The sequence below is a fragment of the Arabidopsis thaliana genome, chromosome 3 (genome assembly GCF_000001735.4).
Source record: "Arabidopsis thaliana chromosome 3, partial sequence".
NCBI classification, from domain to species: Eukaryota; Viridiplantae; Streptophyta; class Magnoliopsida; order Brassicales; family Brassicaceae; genus Arabidopsis; species Arabidopsis thaliana.
The window spans coordinates 19,832,013-19,844,723 of NC_003074.8; the positions used below are offsets into that span (position 1 = coordinate 19,832,013).

A 12,711-nucleotide genomic window follows, 5' to 3' on the forward strand; every position below is an offset into this window, starting at 1 on the left:
GTAACAAACTAAAATGAATAATCATGCATAAATTATAAAGATAACATTAAACCATTTTCCATTTTATATAATTTGTACAAATAACTTTTAAGTTATATAAAGGAATTATTTAGAAATATGCTTGGGTAATTGTGTTCTCTTCTAATTTCTTATTATATATCTCTAGAAACTTTTTTTCTCAAAAGAGATTTCTAAACTGATATTACATATTTTTTTTTTAGTTTTTTTTTGTTGTTGTAAATTTTAGACATCTATTTTTAGACATCTATATTAAACGATTAAATATTTCATTATCATTATAAAATCATAATGTATTTATGTATAAAAATTCAAAATATACTACTTTTTGTTTAAAATTTTAATATTACTTCTGTTTGGCAAATTAAATAAAATCTTTCGAATAGTTGACATAGTATAAATTAGAGAATATAAATAAGAAAACCAAAGCGGTCAACACAAGAGGATCGGTTTGTTCCTTTCTTCCTCCTCGTATACGAATCAATACGCATTTCTCCAACTCCATAGCCAAAAGCTCGACGAGATCCAACAGCACCTCCTGATCTGCATCGTTTTCAACTTAGCTTCTCCTGTCAATCGAAATCCCTAATTATACATTGATCGGATTCAATCGAGCGATTCGAGAGAGAATCGCGATGTCAATCCAAATTCCGTCAGCTTCTTGGGATTTTCGCGGTTTCCTACTCTGTTTCATCTTCTTCAGCTCGTTACCAGGTAAATATCACAGAATTCTGAGGATGAGTGATTTTAGTTTCATTTTCGAATTGGGAAAGTGTTTTGTTGCTCGTGCAATAATAGATGATCATTGACGAGGATTCATTGTTTTGATCCCTAACAGGAACAATACTAACACAAGAAGTTACATTAGATTCGGTTCAGATTTTCACGACTCACGATTGGTTCTCGACTAAGCCTACAGTCTTTTTCCAATGCAAAGGAGAGAACAAGACGGTGTTGCCTGATGTGAAGAGAACCAATGTTTCTTACTCTTTCAATGGCGAAGAATCTTGGCAGGTTTGTCTTTTGTTTCCCGAAATGTAGCTCAGATGATTTGGTTTTGATTATGTTGTTGAATTTCAAAGCTCTAGCATGAATTTAGAAATTTGGTTTGGTTTGGTTTTGATCTGAAACCAGGAAAAAAAGAGCTGCCTTTACTCTGGTTCTTAGCGATTGACTTATTTTTTTGGGAATGTGTTAGGGATATGGTTTTGGTTGCTGAATCTGCTCCAGAATTTAGATCTTAGTTTCGAAATGGTAGAGGGGTTCTTCATCTGTGAAATCTACTTAACGTGCAAACAAATAGGTTGTCTTATGTTGAAGGTGATCATCAATTTATTATCACTGTCTTTGACCTCTATGTTCTGTTCTGTTTTTGATTTTTTTTCAGCCACTAACCGAACTTCAAGGAACAAAATGCAAGAGATGTGGAATCTATGAGGACGACCCTCTTAAATATGATACATTTGACGAATGGGAGCTTTGCCCTTCTGATTTCACAGCAGAGGGTAGTTACAAGCGCTTCAAAGAGAAAGAATTTAATGCTACTTTTCTCTGCCATGGATGCTCACAAGTTGGAGCTGGTGAGTTTTACCAAGCAACACATCTTGAGCTTTAGGGTCATTTATTACTGTTTTGCCATGAATACTGTTTCAACTATAAACGGAATCTCTTTCACATGTATCTCTGTTGGCTGTAGCTTCAGTTTGAATCTGTTCTCTGTGATTAGGACTATCATATTCATATGCATTCTTTTTCTTTTGGCAGGTTCGAATAAAGAATCAGGCACCGAGAAGGAAGAACAAAAGGGCGGAATGCATCCTGGAATTGTGGTACTGATTGTAGTACTCTTGTTAGGTGTAGTTGCGGTGGGACTCTTGGTAGGTTACAAGTATTGGAGAAAGAAGAAACGGCAACAAGAGCAGGCCCGGTTTCTCAAGCTGTTCGAAGATGGTGACGATATTGAGGACGAACTTGGCCTTGAAAATACCCTATGAAGCCAAGTTTAATGTGCCACAGTAATTCAAAGTTTATGTACATACATACAAAACGTCTTGATCCTCCTCACAAGCATTTTTGTTTTTGTCGGACATAGAGAGGAAAGGGGTACAATGATACATACAAGCAGTTGCTTCATCCAAAGAAAAGTCAATGTTGTTATTTCTTTTGTCATAACTGTTTAACAATTAAAGAGGCTAAAAGAAACCCAGACTGCGATAGTTAAATCCTTTTTCCTTTACTTACCAAATTTTTTTTTTGCCAAAAAAGACATTACGAGGTGCTTTATTCTTTACTAAACGATCCACAAGCGAGAATTTCATAAATGCATGATTCTTACTAAACAATGAAAAGTAACATCGCAGAGTTTGAAAGTTGTCGGAAAACAAACCAAGAGTCATCAAGAGAGAAGGCAAAGTAACATCCAGGATTGTCACGCAACGAAAAGAAAAGTATCACGCAGAAAGAAAGGGAAAGGAAACAACATCCTTCAGTACAGAATGCTACATAGAGCTTTTAACCTGTGAACCATCAAGGTGACTCACTGCCTTTAGGGGAAGGACGGCTAAGCTCAGCCTCATCATCAATCGGGCTCCTGTCTTGACCATTAAGTCCAACAGGACTTTCACCACCTCCAACAATGGGACTCGCAGAGTTCCTGCCATTACCATTCTCTTTTGGGCTACCATCATAGTCTGATCCACGCTTTGGGCTTGCATCTATCACTTTTCGGTCTGGACTCAGGCTTTGGTCCCTACCTTTGGGAGATACAGATCGCTCCATTGCCTTAGGACTGCGTGATCTGTCCTCCACGCTTTTCTCTCTTCTCACTGGGGATCGCGATCGACTGATGAACAGAGAAATAAAGAGTCAACCAAAGGGCATAAGCCATGGAATTAGCGTTGTCAACATACTTAATAGCTACAAAGTACGAATCATTTCTACAATATTAAGGGAAAATAGTTGTCTACGGGACATGCTTAAAGATCAAACTAATATAGTTCCAGAAAAAGCTCAGAATTGCTCTAAGCTTTTTACCCCACATATGAAGCTCAAAATATGAATTTCTAGGTAAGTTTTTTGGTGGCTCTCCTATTGTATTCCGTATTTGCATTTATAAGACAATTTTCGAGAAGTCCAAATTCACAACTGACCTGTAGCTGCGACCTCGACTGTAACTACGGCTACGGCTTGGGCTCCTTCGGCGACGAGGGGAGCGGGATTTGACTGGTGACCTGGAATAGCTTCCACCCTGCCTGGAGAATTATAATCCAAAAGAGATATGAGAAGAAGCTTAAAGAATAGAACAAACTGTGGAAAAACAAAGATTCAAAGATTTAGTACCTGGCCTTCTTTGGACTAGGACTGTTTTTGCAGTTTCTCTCAATGTGTCCTCTTTCACCACAGCGGTAACATTTATTCTTCCAGTCTCCTGCTGTGCAGTCTCGGGCCCAGTGGCCATCGACACCACAATTAAAACAGCGACCAGAACCAGGAGGTGGGCCTCTGCTACCATTGTCCCGCGAACCACGAGGAGCCTATCATAAATTCAAAAGTTTGGCAAGATATCAGTAATTTTTCATCCAAATTATCAAGCCAATGGAGAATCGGTAATACAGACACAAATAACTAACCCCTCTTGATGCCTCCACAGTGATGCGACTTCCATCGAAATCCCGTCCATCCAAGTAATATCTTGCGTCATCAGCATCACGAGGATCACTAAATTCCTGTTCTCAAAATGTGAGGGACAATGATAGATGCATAACATATATATAAAGTTTGTGCGCATGACAAACTTGAGAATCAAACGCTTGAATAAAGGAAAAGGGTAATATAAGACTTACAACAAAGGCATAATCACGCTTCATATCCACATCTCGTACTCTGCGTAAATTGTTGCCAGAAAATCAAGGCCATCATTACTTAAGGAACTTCCAAACACCAGTTTTTGAGATTTGAGGCCATTTCCAATAAAAACATGCAATAAATCAACAAACAAAATCGCCGATGCACCCTCTATACACCAGACGAGAATTTCCACCAATTACACCACAGTCCACCCATTCATCAAACATCTCCAGGTTAGGCAAACCCCCAGAAACCTTCAACAAGATCATTCAAGTTAAAGAAAAAAAAATCCACTAAACCTAGCTCCACAATTTTCCCACATGTACCAATGCAACGTTATAAGTAAAAACTACCCTCTTTGATTCTAATGTTAAACTTTAGGTATATATCCCCTGCACAACATCAAAGAGGAATCATTCCAGATTCACACCAAAGAACAATTAACAAAAAATCCAAACACTTATCTCCCCAAGAATACAAAAGTCAAATTAGGTCAGTCAAGACAAAGGAATATGACTCTTTACCTTCCGTATCTGCTAAAGAGACGCTCAAGGTCTCTGGTACGAGTTCTAGATGATAAGCGACCAACATAGAGGCGAGTGTTTCCATAGCGATCATCATAGCGAGGCATTGTCAAGCTGCAAAATATTTTTAACATAAGCTATTAGGCACATATGTATATATATATATATATATGCCAATCACAAGAAAAAGAATAACAGTATCCTCTTCAAATTATATAAACAAGAAAAAGACCAGAGAGTTAAAACACTACCTCAGACCTAAACATAGAACCCATGTGAATATCTATGATTTTTCAGCAGAACACAAATCCAAAAACAAAGAAACCAAACTGAATAACACATTCAGAGGCGAAAAGAAGAAAATTTCGTGAGGGGAGAATATAAATCTCTAATCAGATTAGACAGAAGGAAACCTATAAAGGAAATCTACGGCGAGGAAACGAGAAACCAATTGAAATCCCTAATCTAGAGAGCGAAGAACAATAAAATCGTAACCCTAAACAGATCCAATTACAAAGATTCTTCCTCGTACCTGGAGAGACGAAGAAGGAGAGTGCAAATACGCAGTAACCCTAATAATTTCGAAACGAAGGAAGTGAACCGCGGATGATACTGCGATTAGTCTTCAACCCCTATCTTATAACTTGGAAACCGACGAGATTCAACGGTAGCGATTTGTTTCAATCAACGGTTTAGATTTCACGGCGAGATAAACGTCGATATTACCGATATAGAAAATAGAAAATTGCACACTTTCCAATTTAGTACTTTTATTGGGCCTTATATCAACTCTAAAGCCCATTAAAGATTTAGCAAACATATGCAATTTCGTATTAATCATAAGTATTAAGTACATCATAATCATTGGTCAAGTTACTCTAATAATTTTCTGTTTTGTAAATCAGCGACGCTTGTTCTTGCTTCCGATCAAGAGTGTGAAGTAGAAGAGAACCCTAAAGAAGAATCCCCAAGCTACAGTGATCCACAAGCAATTCCATTTGCTTATCTCCGTGATTCCTTGCTGTTTCAGTATATCGATTCCCGTCGTTACGCAAGTCTCCGCCGTCACGTTGATCCCCAAAACGCCGCTCATGCTCTTCAGGAGGCTGATTTTCACGGCGGTTGGAACTTGTCCCAGCGGCGAATTGTCGAACATCTGGATCCCTCTGACGAAGCATTTCGTCGGATCTTCGAATTCGTTCTGTAGAACACCTTCGTAAGGGTATTTCACTAGGGAGAGGTAATGGAACCAGATCCAGTAGAGTGGGATTCGATCTCTAGAGATGAAGAATCCGGAGAAGAGGAGGAAATAAGCGAGGATTGCTACAACCACCGTGAATCCGATCATCACGTGTGAGACTACGCCGGATAAGAACGTCACGAAGGAACTTCCGGCCCAAAACGCGGTGAGGATTGTGAAGAAGAAGAAGAGGAATCCCTCGGAGCCTCCGGCGAGTCCTACGGCCGAGAATGTTGAGGCGGCGAATGCGGCGGATAAGATTATGAGAGCAGGGATGGAGATTATTGTGTGAGCGAGGACGTATGATGATCGCCGGTAAGCGTTGTAAGCTGTTTCTCTCATGAATATGTAACGTTCCTGTAGAAAGACTGGTATTGCTTCTGCACATGTGTAGAATGTTGTGGACATTGCGAATGCGAAGAACCCTAAGCGTTCTTGTATACCTCTTGGTGAATTGTCTAGTTTCCAGAATATTGTGGCTAGGATCATTCCGGTGACTAGTACAGCTCCTAGGCGGATTCCGAATAGCTCTGGTTGTCTTCTTGAGTTTAGTATAGATCGTTTACCAATTACGAGCATTTCAGTCCAGAATGGGTTTGCAAAGGTTTGAAATGATGATCTTAGGTTTGTTGCTCCGGAGACAAGCTTACCTCTCGAGATACTTGCGCTGATTGCATCTTTGAGAGATACATTGGTGTTTCTTCTGCTCTGGCTTGAGGTTTGCTTTGCTCGCCATTGCTTGTGGAACTCGACTAAGGATTTCGTTCCTTCTGGCGAATCTTCCAGCTCACGGATAAGATCGAGTGCAAACTCCGGCTTGTTCTCGTTTTCAGGAATTGGGTGACCGAATTCTGAGAAGAACTGAGGGAGGTGTGTCGGGGAGCCGCTGTAAACGGTGTTTCCCCTAGATAGGAAGATTAACTTATCGAGTAATCCCAAGATTCTGTAACTCGGCTGATGGATGGACATGATAACTATGCTGCCGCTTTGTGCGATTCTCTGAAGCACTTTGACAACCATGTATGCACTGGTAGAGTCAAGACCAGAAGTTGGCTCATCGAGAAAGAGAATAATCGGGTCATGGATTATATCGGTTCCAATTGAGACCCTTCTCCTTTCTCCTCCAGACACACCTCTGTGTCCCTCATCACCGATCACGGTTTTTGCTGCGTTCCTCAGGCCGAGCTGATCAATCAGAGCTTGAACCCGTGCCTTCTTTTTCTTCTTAGAAAGCGAGCTTGGAAGCCTGAACTCAGCAGAAAACATCAACGTCTCTTCCACGGTGAGCATCGGGAAGAGAAGATCATCTTGCATCACATAAGCTGATATGACTTTATGCAGGCTAGATTCAAGAACTTCCCCATTTAAAGTAATATCACCGCGTAGGCTCTCTTTTGAAATCCGATTGGCTAATGCATCGATAAGCGTTGATTTCCCTGACCCGCTCGCTCCAAGAACAGCCATCATCTCTCCTTCCCGGGCTTCACCAGAAATACCATTCAGGAGCACCTTAGTATTCATCTCCATATCATTACCATCAAAAGGTGAATTCCCACAACAAGGAAAGGGCTTAAACTTCTTCTTGATCTTCACGCTGTAAGTCAAGTCTTTGAAGGAAAGAACAAACGGAGAAGAAGAAGGCACACGAGAAGACGGAACCGAGGACCAGAAATTGGACGCAACCGCAATATCCATAGCCCGACTCTGGTCATCCCCCTCATCTTCCACACTCATGAGAAGTTCTGCAAGTGTGACAGACACCCGCGCAGTGTCTCTGTGACATCTCTGAAGCTCCACTGACTTGTGGATATTGTAAAACAGAGGGAGGCCATCGCCATTGACCCGTTTGGCCGGAGATAATATACCGAACAAACCAGACATCACGTGAATTATTGTCTGGTTAATGTTTTGGCCTCAGGTAATGTGTCTAAAGGTCTTACCCACAGAACAATTTTGATCGACTTTATAGGATATTTGGATGGGAGAATGAGGGAGAAACTTGTCAATTAGTTTGGTGATCTCTAAGTATCTAACTTTGAGTTGTTCTGGGTTTTGTAGCTTTTCATATTTACATGTACATAGCTTTTGTTTATATTTTCGTATGTATATAAATTGTAAGTTACGAGTAGGTGAGGAGTTGGGCAAATCCATCCACATTTTTCCGTTATTGTATGTATTTTTTCTTGGGGCTTAAGGTACTCTGTAAAAAAATCCTATTTTAGGTGGTTTTTGTTTACAAAGTGGAAAAGTTTACTCCATGGAATTACGTGTTTATTTCATCTGTATATAATGTATCCGGAGTTTATGGAATTGCAATAAGTATAGCTTATGTAACATGTCAGGAATAGAATTTCTCCTTGCACATGTATGTATGTCACGAATTTCTTAATCTCCTTTTGTTTATTATAGTCACGACCCGCGAGTTTTCTATAATCACTTACAAGCTCTAAGACTTGTTTTTTGGTGCGTGAGACAATAATTGACTAGGGGTTAATTGGATTTCCAACTATTTTGAATCAGTGAATATCTTCGTACAGTAACTAAAGCACGCTACGAATATACTGTTTGTTGTATCAAAATCAAATCATCCAACATTTTGAACATTTATTTAGCGGTTACTAATTAACTTTTGCAATTAGTTAATATCAAACACATAAGATATTCTCATAATTAGGATTTGGCATGGTACTATACTAAGATTGTACAAAGGCATGCCATTATGCATAATGAAGCTAATGGCGTGTTATCTTTCAATTGTTTGTTTAATCATGCACACCATTTTCGTCATATAAAAAAGCGTAAGTGAAGCCTATTTCATTTCAAAAAAAAAAAAAAAAAATTATAAGGATCATTGATTTGTACTTTTGTAGTTGGTGAAACAAAAAGGAAATGAATGTGAAAATTATGGCAGAAAAACGTGCAGATGTTCGGCTTTGATGTTGTAGAGCTACACACGAAAACACAACAAAAATTGTCATTAGGAATATGTAATGGAAACTTTATATAACGTGATGAGTTAGATTTAGGCATATGGAAGTTTGGTGTAGCTGTTATATCTGTTTTCTTGATTATTTTACTTTTGATAACCCATTTTTACAAGAGTTGTCAAGAAATAATAGAAAACTATATACTTAGTATCATCAGCTTGTCTCTATCAAGTTGAACTAATGATTTATCCAATGAAATACATAACATTTCTTATGGAATGTACACTTTCACACAGAGAATGAGTTTATATTATTCTGGTTAAGTTTAGTAAGACTTTCTTTATGTAAAGATTGTTTTGAAATTTTGTGTTTGGTAGAGGATATTTTGCTAAGTTTCCCAACATAATTTTGTTAACACTTTGAGATTTATCAGGTAGGACTAGATCAAGGAATTGAATCCCTCAGGTTTGAGATTTCGTTCAATGCTAATATTTGTTAAATCGTACGAGAAATTTTTACTCTCGTCTGTTGAGTAACAGCATGAGAGAGTTTTCATTCAAAAAAAAAAAAAATAGCATAAGAGCATATCTCTAGGCATAACATTTTGTGGGCTATTAAGGGGCCAAACTTGGGCATCCAATTGTTAAAAGCCCATATTTTGTAAGCCTCGAGGAGTTTTTTTTGTTTGTTTCCACATTTGCCTAAAGTTTTGTATATGTTCATTGAATAATATACAAATCAAACGCAAATCACATTAATGATCCCCTCAAGAATATATATATAAAAAATTGCATATATTATTAAACAATTAGTGAAATTACTTAATTAGATTATCTGATAATCACATATAGATTTTAGAAGCGAAACATATATATTTGCTCTATAACTAAAACAAAATAAAAATAAAAAAGAGAGCGAAGGATTGCATCAAGTAATCGCCGTGTAACTAACTACTTTTGCATTCACCATCGCTCTTACGTTTGAATCTATCCAGATCCAAAGCTCTTCTTCTTCCCGGCAATTCTGAGATCTCATTTTCACCGGCGACGAGCTTTAATCGGAGAACGATGAAGCAGCTTCACAAGCAAATGAGCTCGAAGCGTGATGAAGAAACCATTCCCATGAGCCAATCCAGTCCTTACTCTCCCAAAACTTTAAAGCATCCCAGATCTCTTCCCAGATCGCTTCACTATCTCTTTCGTGAACAACGACTCCTCTTTATCCTCGTCGGGATCTTGATCGGATCCACTTTCTTCATCCTCCAGCCTTCTCTCTCTCGTTTAGGCGCCGCTGAGTCCACCTCGTTAATCACCAGATCTGTTTCCTACGCCGTCACCGATTCCCCGCCTTCCAGGTCGACTTTTAATTCCGGAGGCGGCGGAGGTAGAACCGGTCGTGTTCCCGTCGGTATCGGACGGAAGAGACTGAGGATTGTTGTCACCGGTGGAGCTGGTTTCGTCGGTAGTCATCTTGTTGATAAGCTTATCGGTAGGGGAGATGAAGTGATCGTGATTGATAACTTCTTCACTGGTAGGAAGGAGAATTTGGTTCATCTATTCTCGAATCCTAGGTTTGAGCTAATTCGACACGATGTTGTTGAGCCAATCCTCCTTGAGGTCGATCAGATTTACCATTTAGCTTGTCCAGCTTCACCTGTTCATTACAAGTATAATCCAGTCAAGACTATCATATCCTTTTGATTACGGGTCGTGATTTGCAAGTTCTGATTCTAAATCCGTTATACAAATTTAGGCAACATTAGGTTGGTGATCATTGTTATTAGCATCCTGTTGATAGGCATTTGACAATTGACGTGCAGCTTAGTAGAATCTCTTACAATTATTGTGATATTTCGTGATGAAATGTTTCCATTGGGAATGTGTTTTTCTCTATTGTTGATATGATGATTCTGGTTGATCCTTAACCATAGTTTTACAAGACAAATGTAATGGGCACTCTCAATATGTTGGGTCTTGCAAAGAGAGTTGGGGCAAGGTTTCTGCTCACCAGCACAAGTGAAGTCTATGGAGATCCCCTTGAGCATCCACAGAAAGAGACTTACTGGGGAAACGTGAATCCAATCGGTGAGTTGGAGAATTCTGTATCTGCTCCTGATTTTGTGAGATATATAAACGAGAGGTTGTATCACTAATTGCTGTTATCTTTTTATAGGTGAGAGGAGTTGCTATGATGAAGGAAAGCGTACTGCAGAAACCCTGGCCATGGATTATCACCGAGGTGCAGGTGTGGAGGTAAATATTCTAATATCTACTCATGGATTGTATATTGCAAGCTCTTAGCTCACTTTATGGAGAACTTGTACAATCTGGAACTCATACCCTCATTCACACATGGAACTTTGTACCCATTAGTTTCAAAATCATCTCTCTGCTGTTTATCAAGATGTTTACATTTGATGATGTTTCTTCTTCTTTCTGTTTCCAATGTTTTGGAATGTTTAGAACTGATGACTATTTATGTCCAAATCACGGATATAACTTATAAGAGTGATCTCTAACTGCATTTTCAATTTTCAGGTTAGAATTGCTCGTATTTTCAACACATATGGGCCCAGAATGTGCCTTGATGATGGGCGTGTTGTTAGTAACTTTGTTGCCCAGGTTTAGCTCCTTCATCAACATAAAGACAACCGCTTTCGTATAAAGCCTTTTGAAAACACTCTGACAGAACTATTGTGGCTTATATCTATGCAGACCATTCGCAAACACCCAATGACTGTTTATGGTGATGGAAAACAGACTCGTAGCTTTCAATATGTTTCTGACTTGGTACGTAACAACCTCATTTTCAGTACAATCTGCTCTATGATTGATTTCTTGAAGCAGTGAAAAATGATTTATTGCCTTGATATATAACAAAATTTCTCTTTCTAGGTGGAGGGACTTGTAGCTTTAATGGAAAACGATCATGTAGGACCCTTCAACCTTGGTAACCCTGGAGAATTCACAATGCTTGAACTTGCAGAGGTTTGCTTTACTTTTACCATCTTCGTTTTACTTCCTGCAAAAGAGATATGAAACCCAAATGGTAAAGTTAAGGCCTGGTCATTCAGTTCTCGGTTTGGTTTAGCTTTTGTGAAGAGTCTGTCCAAACTTCGAATTGTTTTTATCTTTTCATCTAAAGAAAGTTTGGGTCGGTTTTAGTTTGAAGAAATTCAGTTTGATATGGTTGTTATATACATCCTTAGAAATCTGCATCAACGTTTAAGATGTCTCATAAAGAAACGCCAATTCCGTGTATGAAATGGGAACTTTGTGTGCAGGTGGTTAAGGAGGTGATCGACCCAAGCGCGACCATAGAGTTCAAACCAAACACAGCAGACGATCCTCACAAGAGGAAACCAGACATAAGCAAAGCAAAGGAACAGTTGAACTGGGAACCAAAGATATCTCTGAGGGAGGGACTGCCTCGCATGGTTAGTGACTTCCGTAACCGAATCTTAAACGAAGACGAAGGTAAAGGTCTCTAAGTCAGTCACACAGAGATATAGAGTATAATCCTTCTTCTGCTTTGATTTGATATATGTATAGTCTCTTTTTCAAGAGCTCTGCTAAGTCTTTTTGTTCTCTCTGTTTTTTCTTTTTGGTTCTATCTCCAAGACACAGATTACTACTTATATTAGCTAATGTTTTTGACTTGGGATTTTGTCATTGGGCCATTCACCACTAGGCTCAATATTAGTGGAAAGGTATTGATATAAAATTTCGCTCGGTTCATACAAAAGGTTACCCTTTGTACTCTTCACATTTACATATTTTTTTGGTTTTAATGTTAACACATTATATTTGTTTAAAACTTTAAATATGCATTAGTATACTCCCTCGGTTTATACACAAAATAGCTTTTTGAATAATTTTGAAACGACATCCGATGGACCATTCTTGTGTTTAATATGTCTAGGTTGTTTGTTTTCGTTTGTATTTATCAGTATAATTGATTCAATGTTTCCAAAATAGGTTAGTATCTTAAACGAAAAGAAAGCTCTCTATGTTTGTTGTTTGCATTTACAATTTACAAAAACTTTCAAAAATAAAAATTTGCATTGAATACTTTTTGAATAAATCGAGGCATTTATGCAAATGGCAGCTGAAAAATTAGTTGTGGGATCTCTGTTTCGGTGTTTCCGCTTCGGGTT

The 12,711-nt window shown here is 38.6% G+C and overlaps 4 protein-coding genes across 9 annotated transcripts; 2 read left to right on the forward strand and 2 right to left on the reverse strand.

The window, feature by feature from the left end:
- Positions 1-435: 435 nt before the first annotated feature.
- AT3G53490 (valine-tRNA ligase) lies at positions 436-2,292 on the forward strand. The gene is made up of 4 exons (NM_115209.4): positions 436-732; positions 857-1,032; positions 1,406-1,598; positions 1,783-2,292. Exons 1-4 carry the CDS (start codon positions 654-656, stop codon positions 2,010-2,012), a joined length of 678 nt encoding a protein of 225 aa, NP_190917.1. The 5' UTR covers positions 436-653; the 3' UTR covers positions 2,013-2,292.
- Positions 2,228-5,076, reverse strand: RS2Z32 (RNA-binding (RRM/RBD/RNP motifs) family protein with retrovirus zinc finger-like domain-containing protein). 3 transcript variants are annotated; one of them, NM_115210.6, is made up of 7 exons: positions 4,921-5,076; positions 4,389-4,502; positions 3,861-3,900; positions 3,648-3,743; positions 3,358-3,551; positions 3,168-3,269; positions 2,228-2,860 (listed from the first exon to the last, which is right to left on the reverse strand). In NM_115210.6, the coding sequence occupies exons 2-7, from the start codon at positions 4,493-4,495 to the stop codon at positions 2,545-2,547; spliced, it is 855 nt and encodes a 284-aa protein (NP_190918.3). In that variant the 5' UTR covers positions 4,496-4,502; positions 4,921-5,076; the 3' UTR covers positions 2,228-2,544. The 3 variants fall into 3 exon arrangements, with proteins under 3 accessions (NP_190918.3, NP_851015.1, NP_001326575.1); NM_180684.4 differs by having other exon boundaries at positions 3,861-4,118; positions 4,921-5,070; NM_001339619.1 differs by having other exon boundaries at positions 3,861-4,502.
- A 59-nt stretch (positions 5,077-5,135) lies between these two features.
- On the reverse strand, positions 5,136-7,971 carry ABCG20 (ABC-2 type transporter family protein). Its single transcript, NM_115211.5, has one exon. It carries the CDS (start codon positions 7,507-7,509, stop codon positions 5,290-5,292), a length of 2,220 nt encoding a protein of 739 aa, NP_190919.1. The 5' UTR covers positions 7,510-7,971; the 3' UTR covers positions 5,136-5,289.
- A 1,390-nt stretch (positions 7,972-9,361) lies between these two features.
- Positions 9,362-12,400, forward strand: UXS1 (UDP-glucuronic acid decarboxylase 1; the record flags this gene model as incomplete). Of its 4 annotated transcripts, none has more annotated exons than NM_001203151.1 (7): positions 9,362-10,231; positions 10,486-10,639; positions 10,728-10,807; positions 11,093-11,176; positions 11,270-11,344; positions 11,450-11,542; positions 11,764-12,291. In NM_001203151.1, the coding sequence occupies 7 exons, from the start codon at positions 9,623-9,625 to the stop codon at positions 12,043-12,045; spliced, it is 1,377 nt and encodes a 458-aa protein (NP_001190080.1). In that variant the 3' UTR covers positions 12,046-12,291. The 4 variants fall into 4 exon arrangements, with proteins under 4 accessions (NP_001190080.1, NP_850694.2, NP_001078277.1 ...); NM_180363.3 differs by having other exon boundaries at positions 9,374-10,243; positions 10,492-10,639; positions 11,839-12,400; NM_001084808.1 differs by having other exon boundaries at positions 9,623-10,243; positions 10,492-10,639; positions 11,270-11,348; positions 11,456-11,542; positions 11,839-12,270.
- Positions 12,401-12,711: the final 311 nt, after the last annotated feature.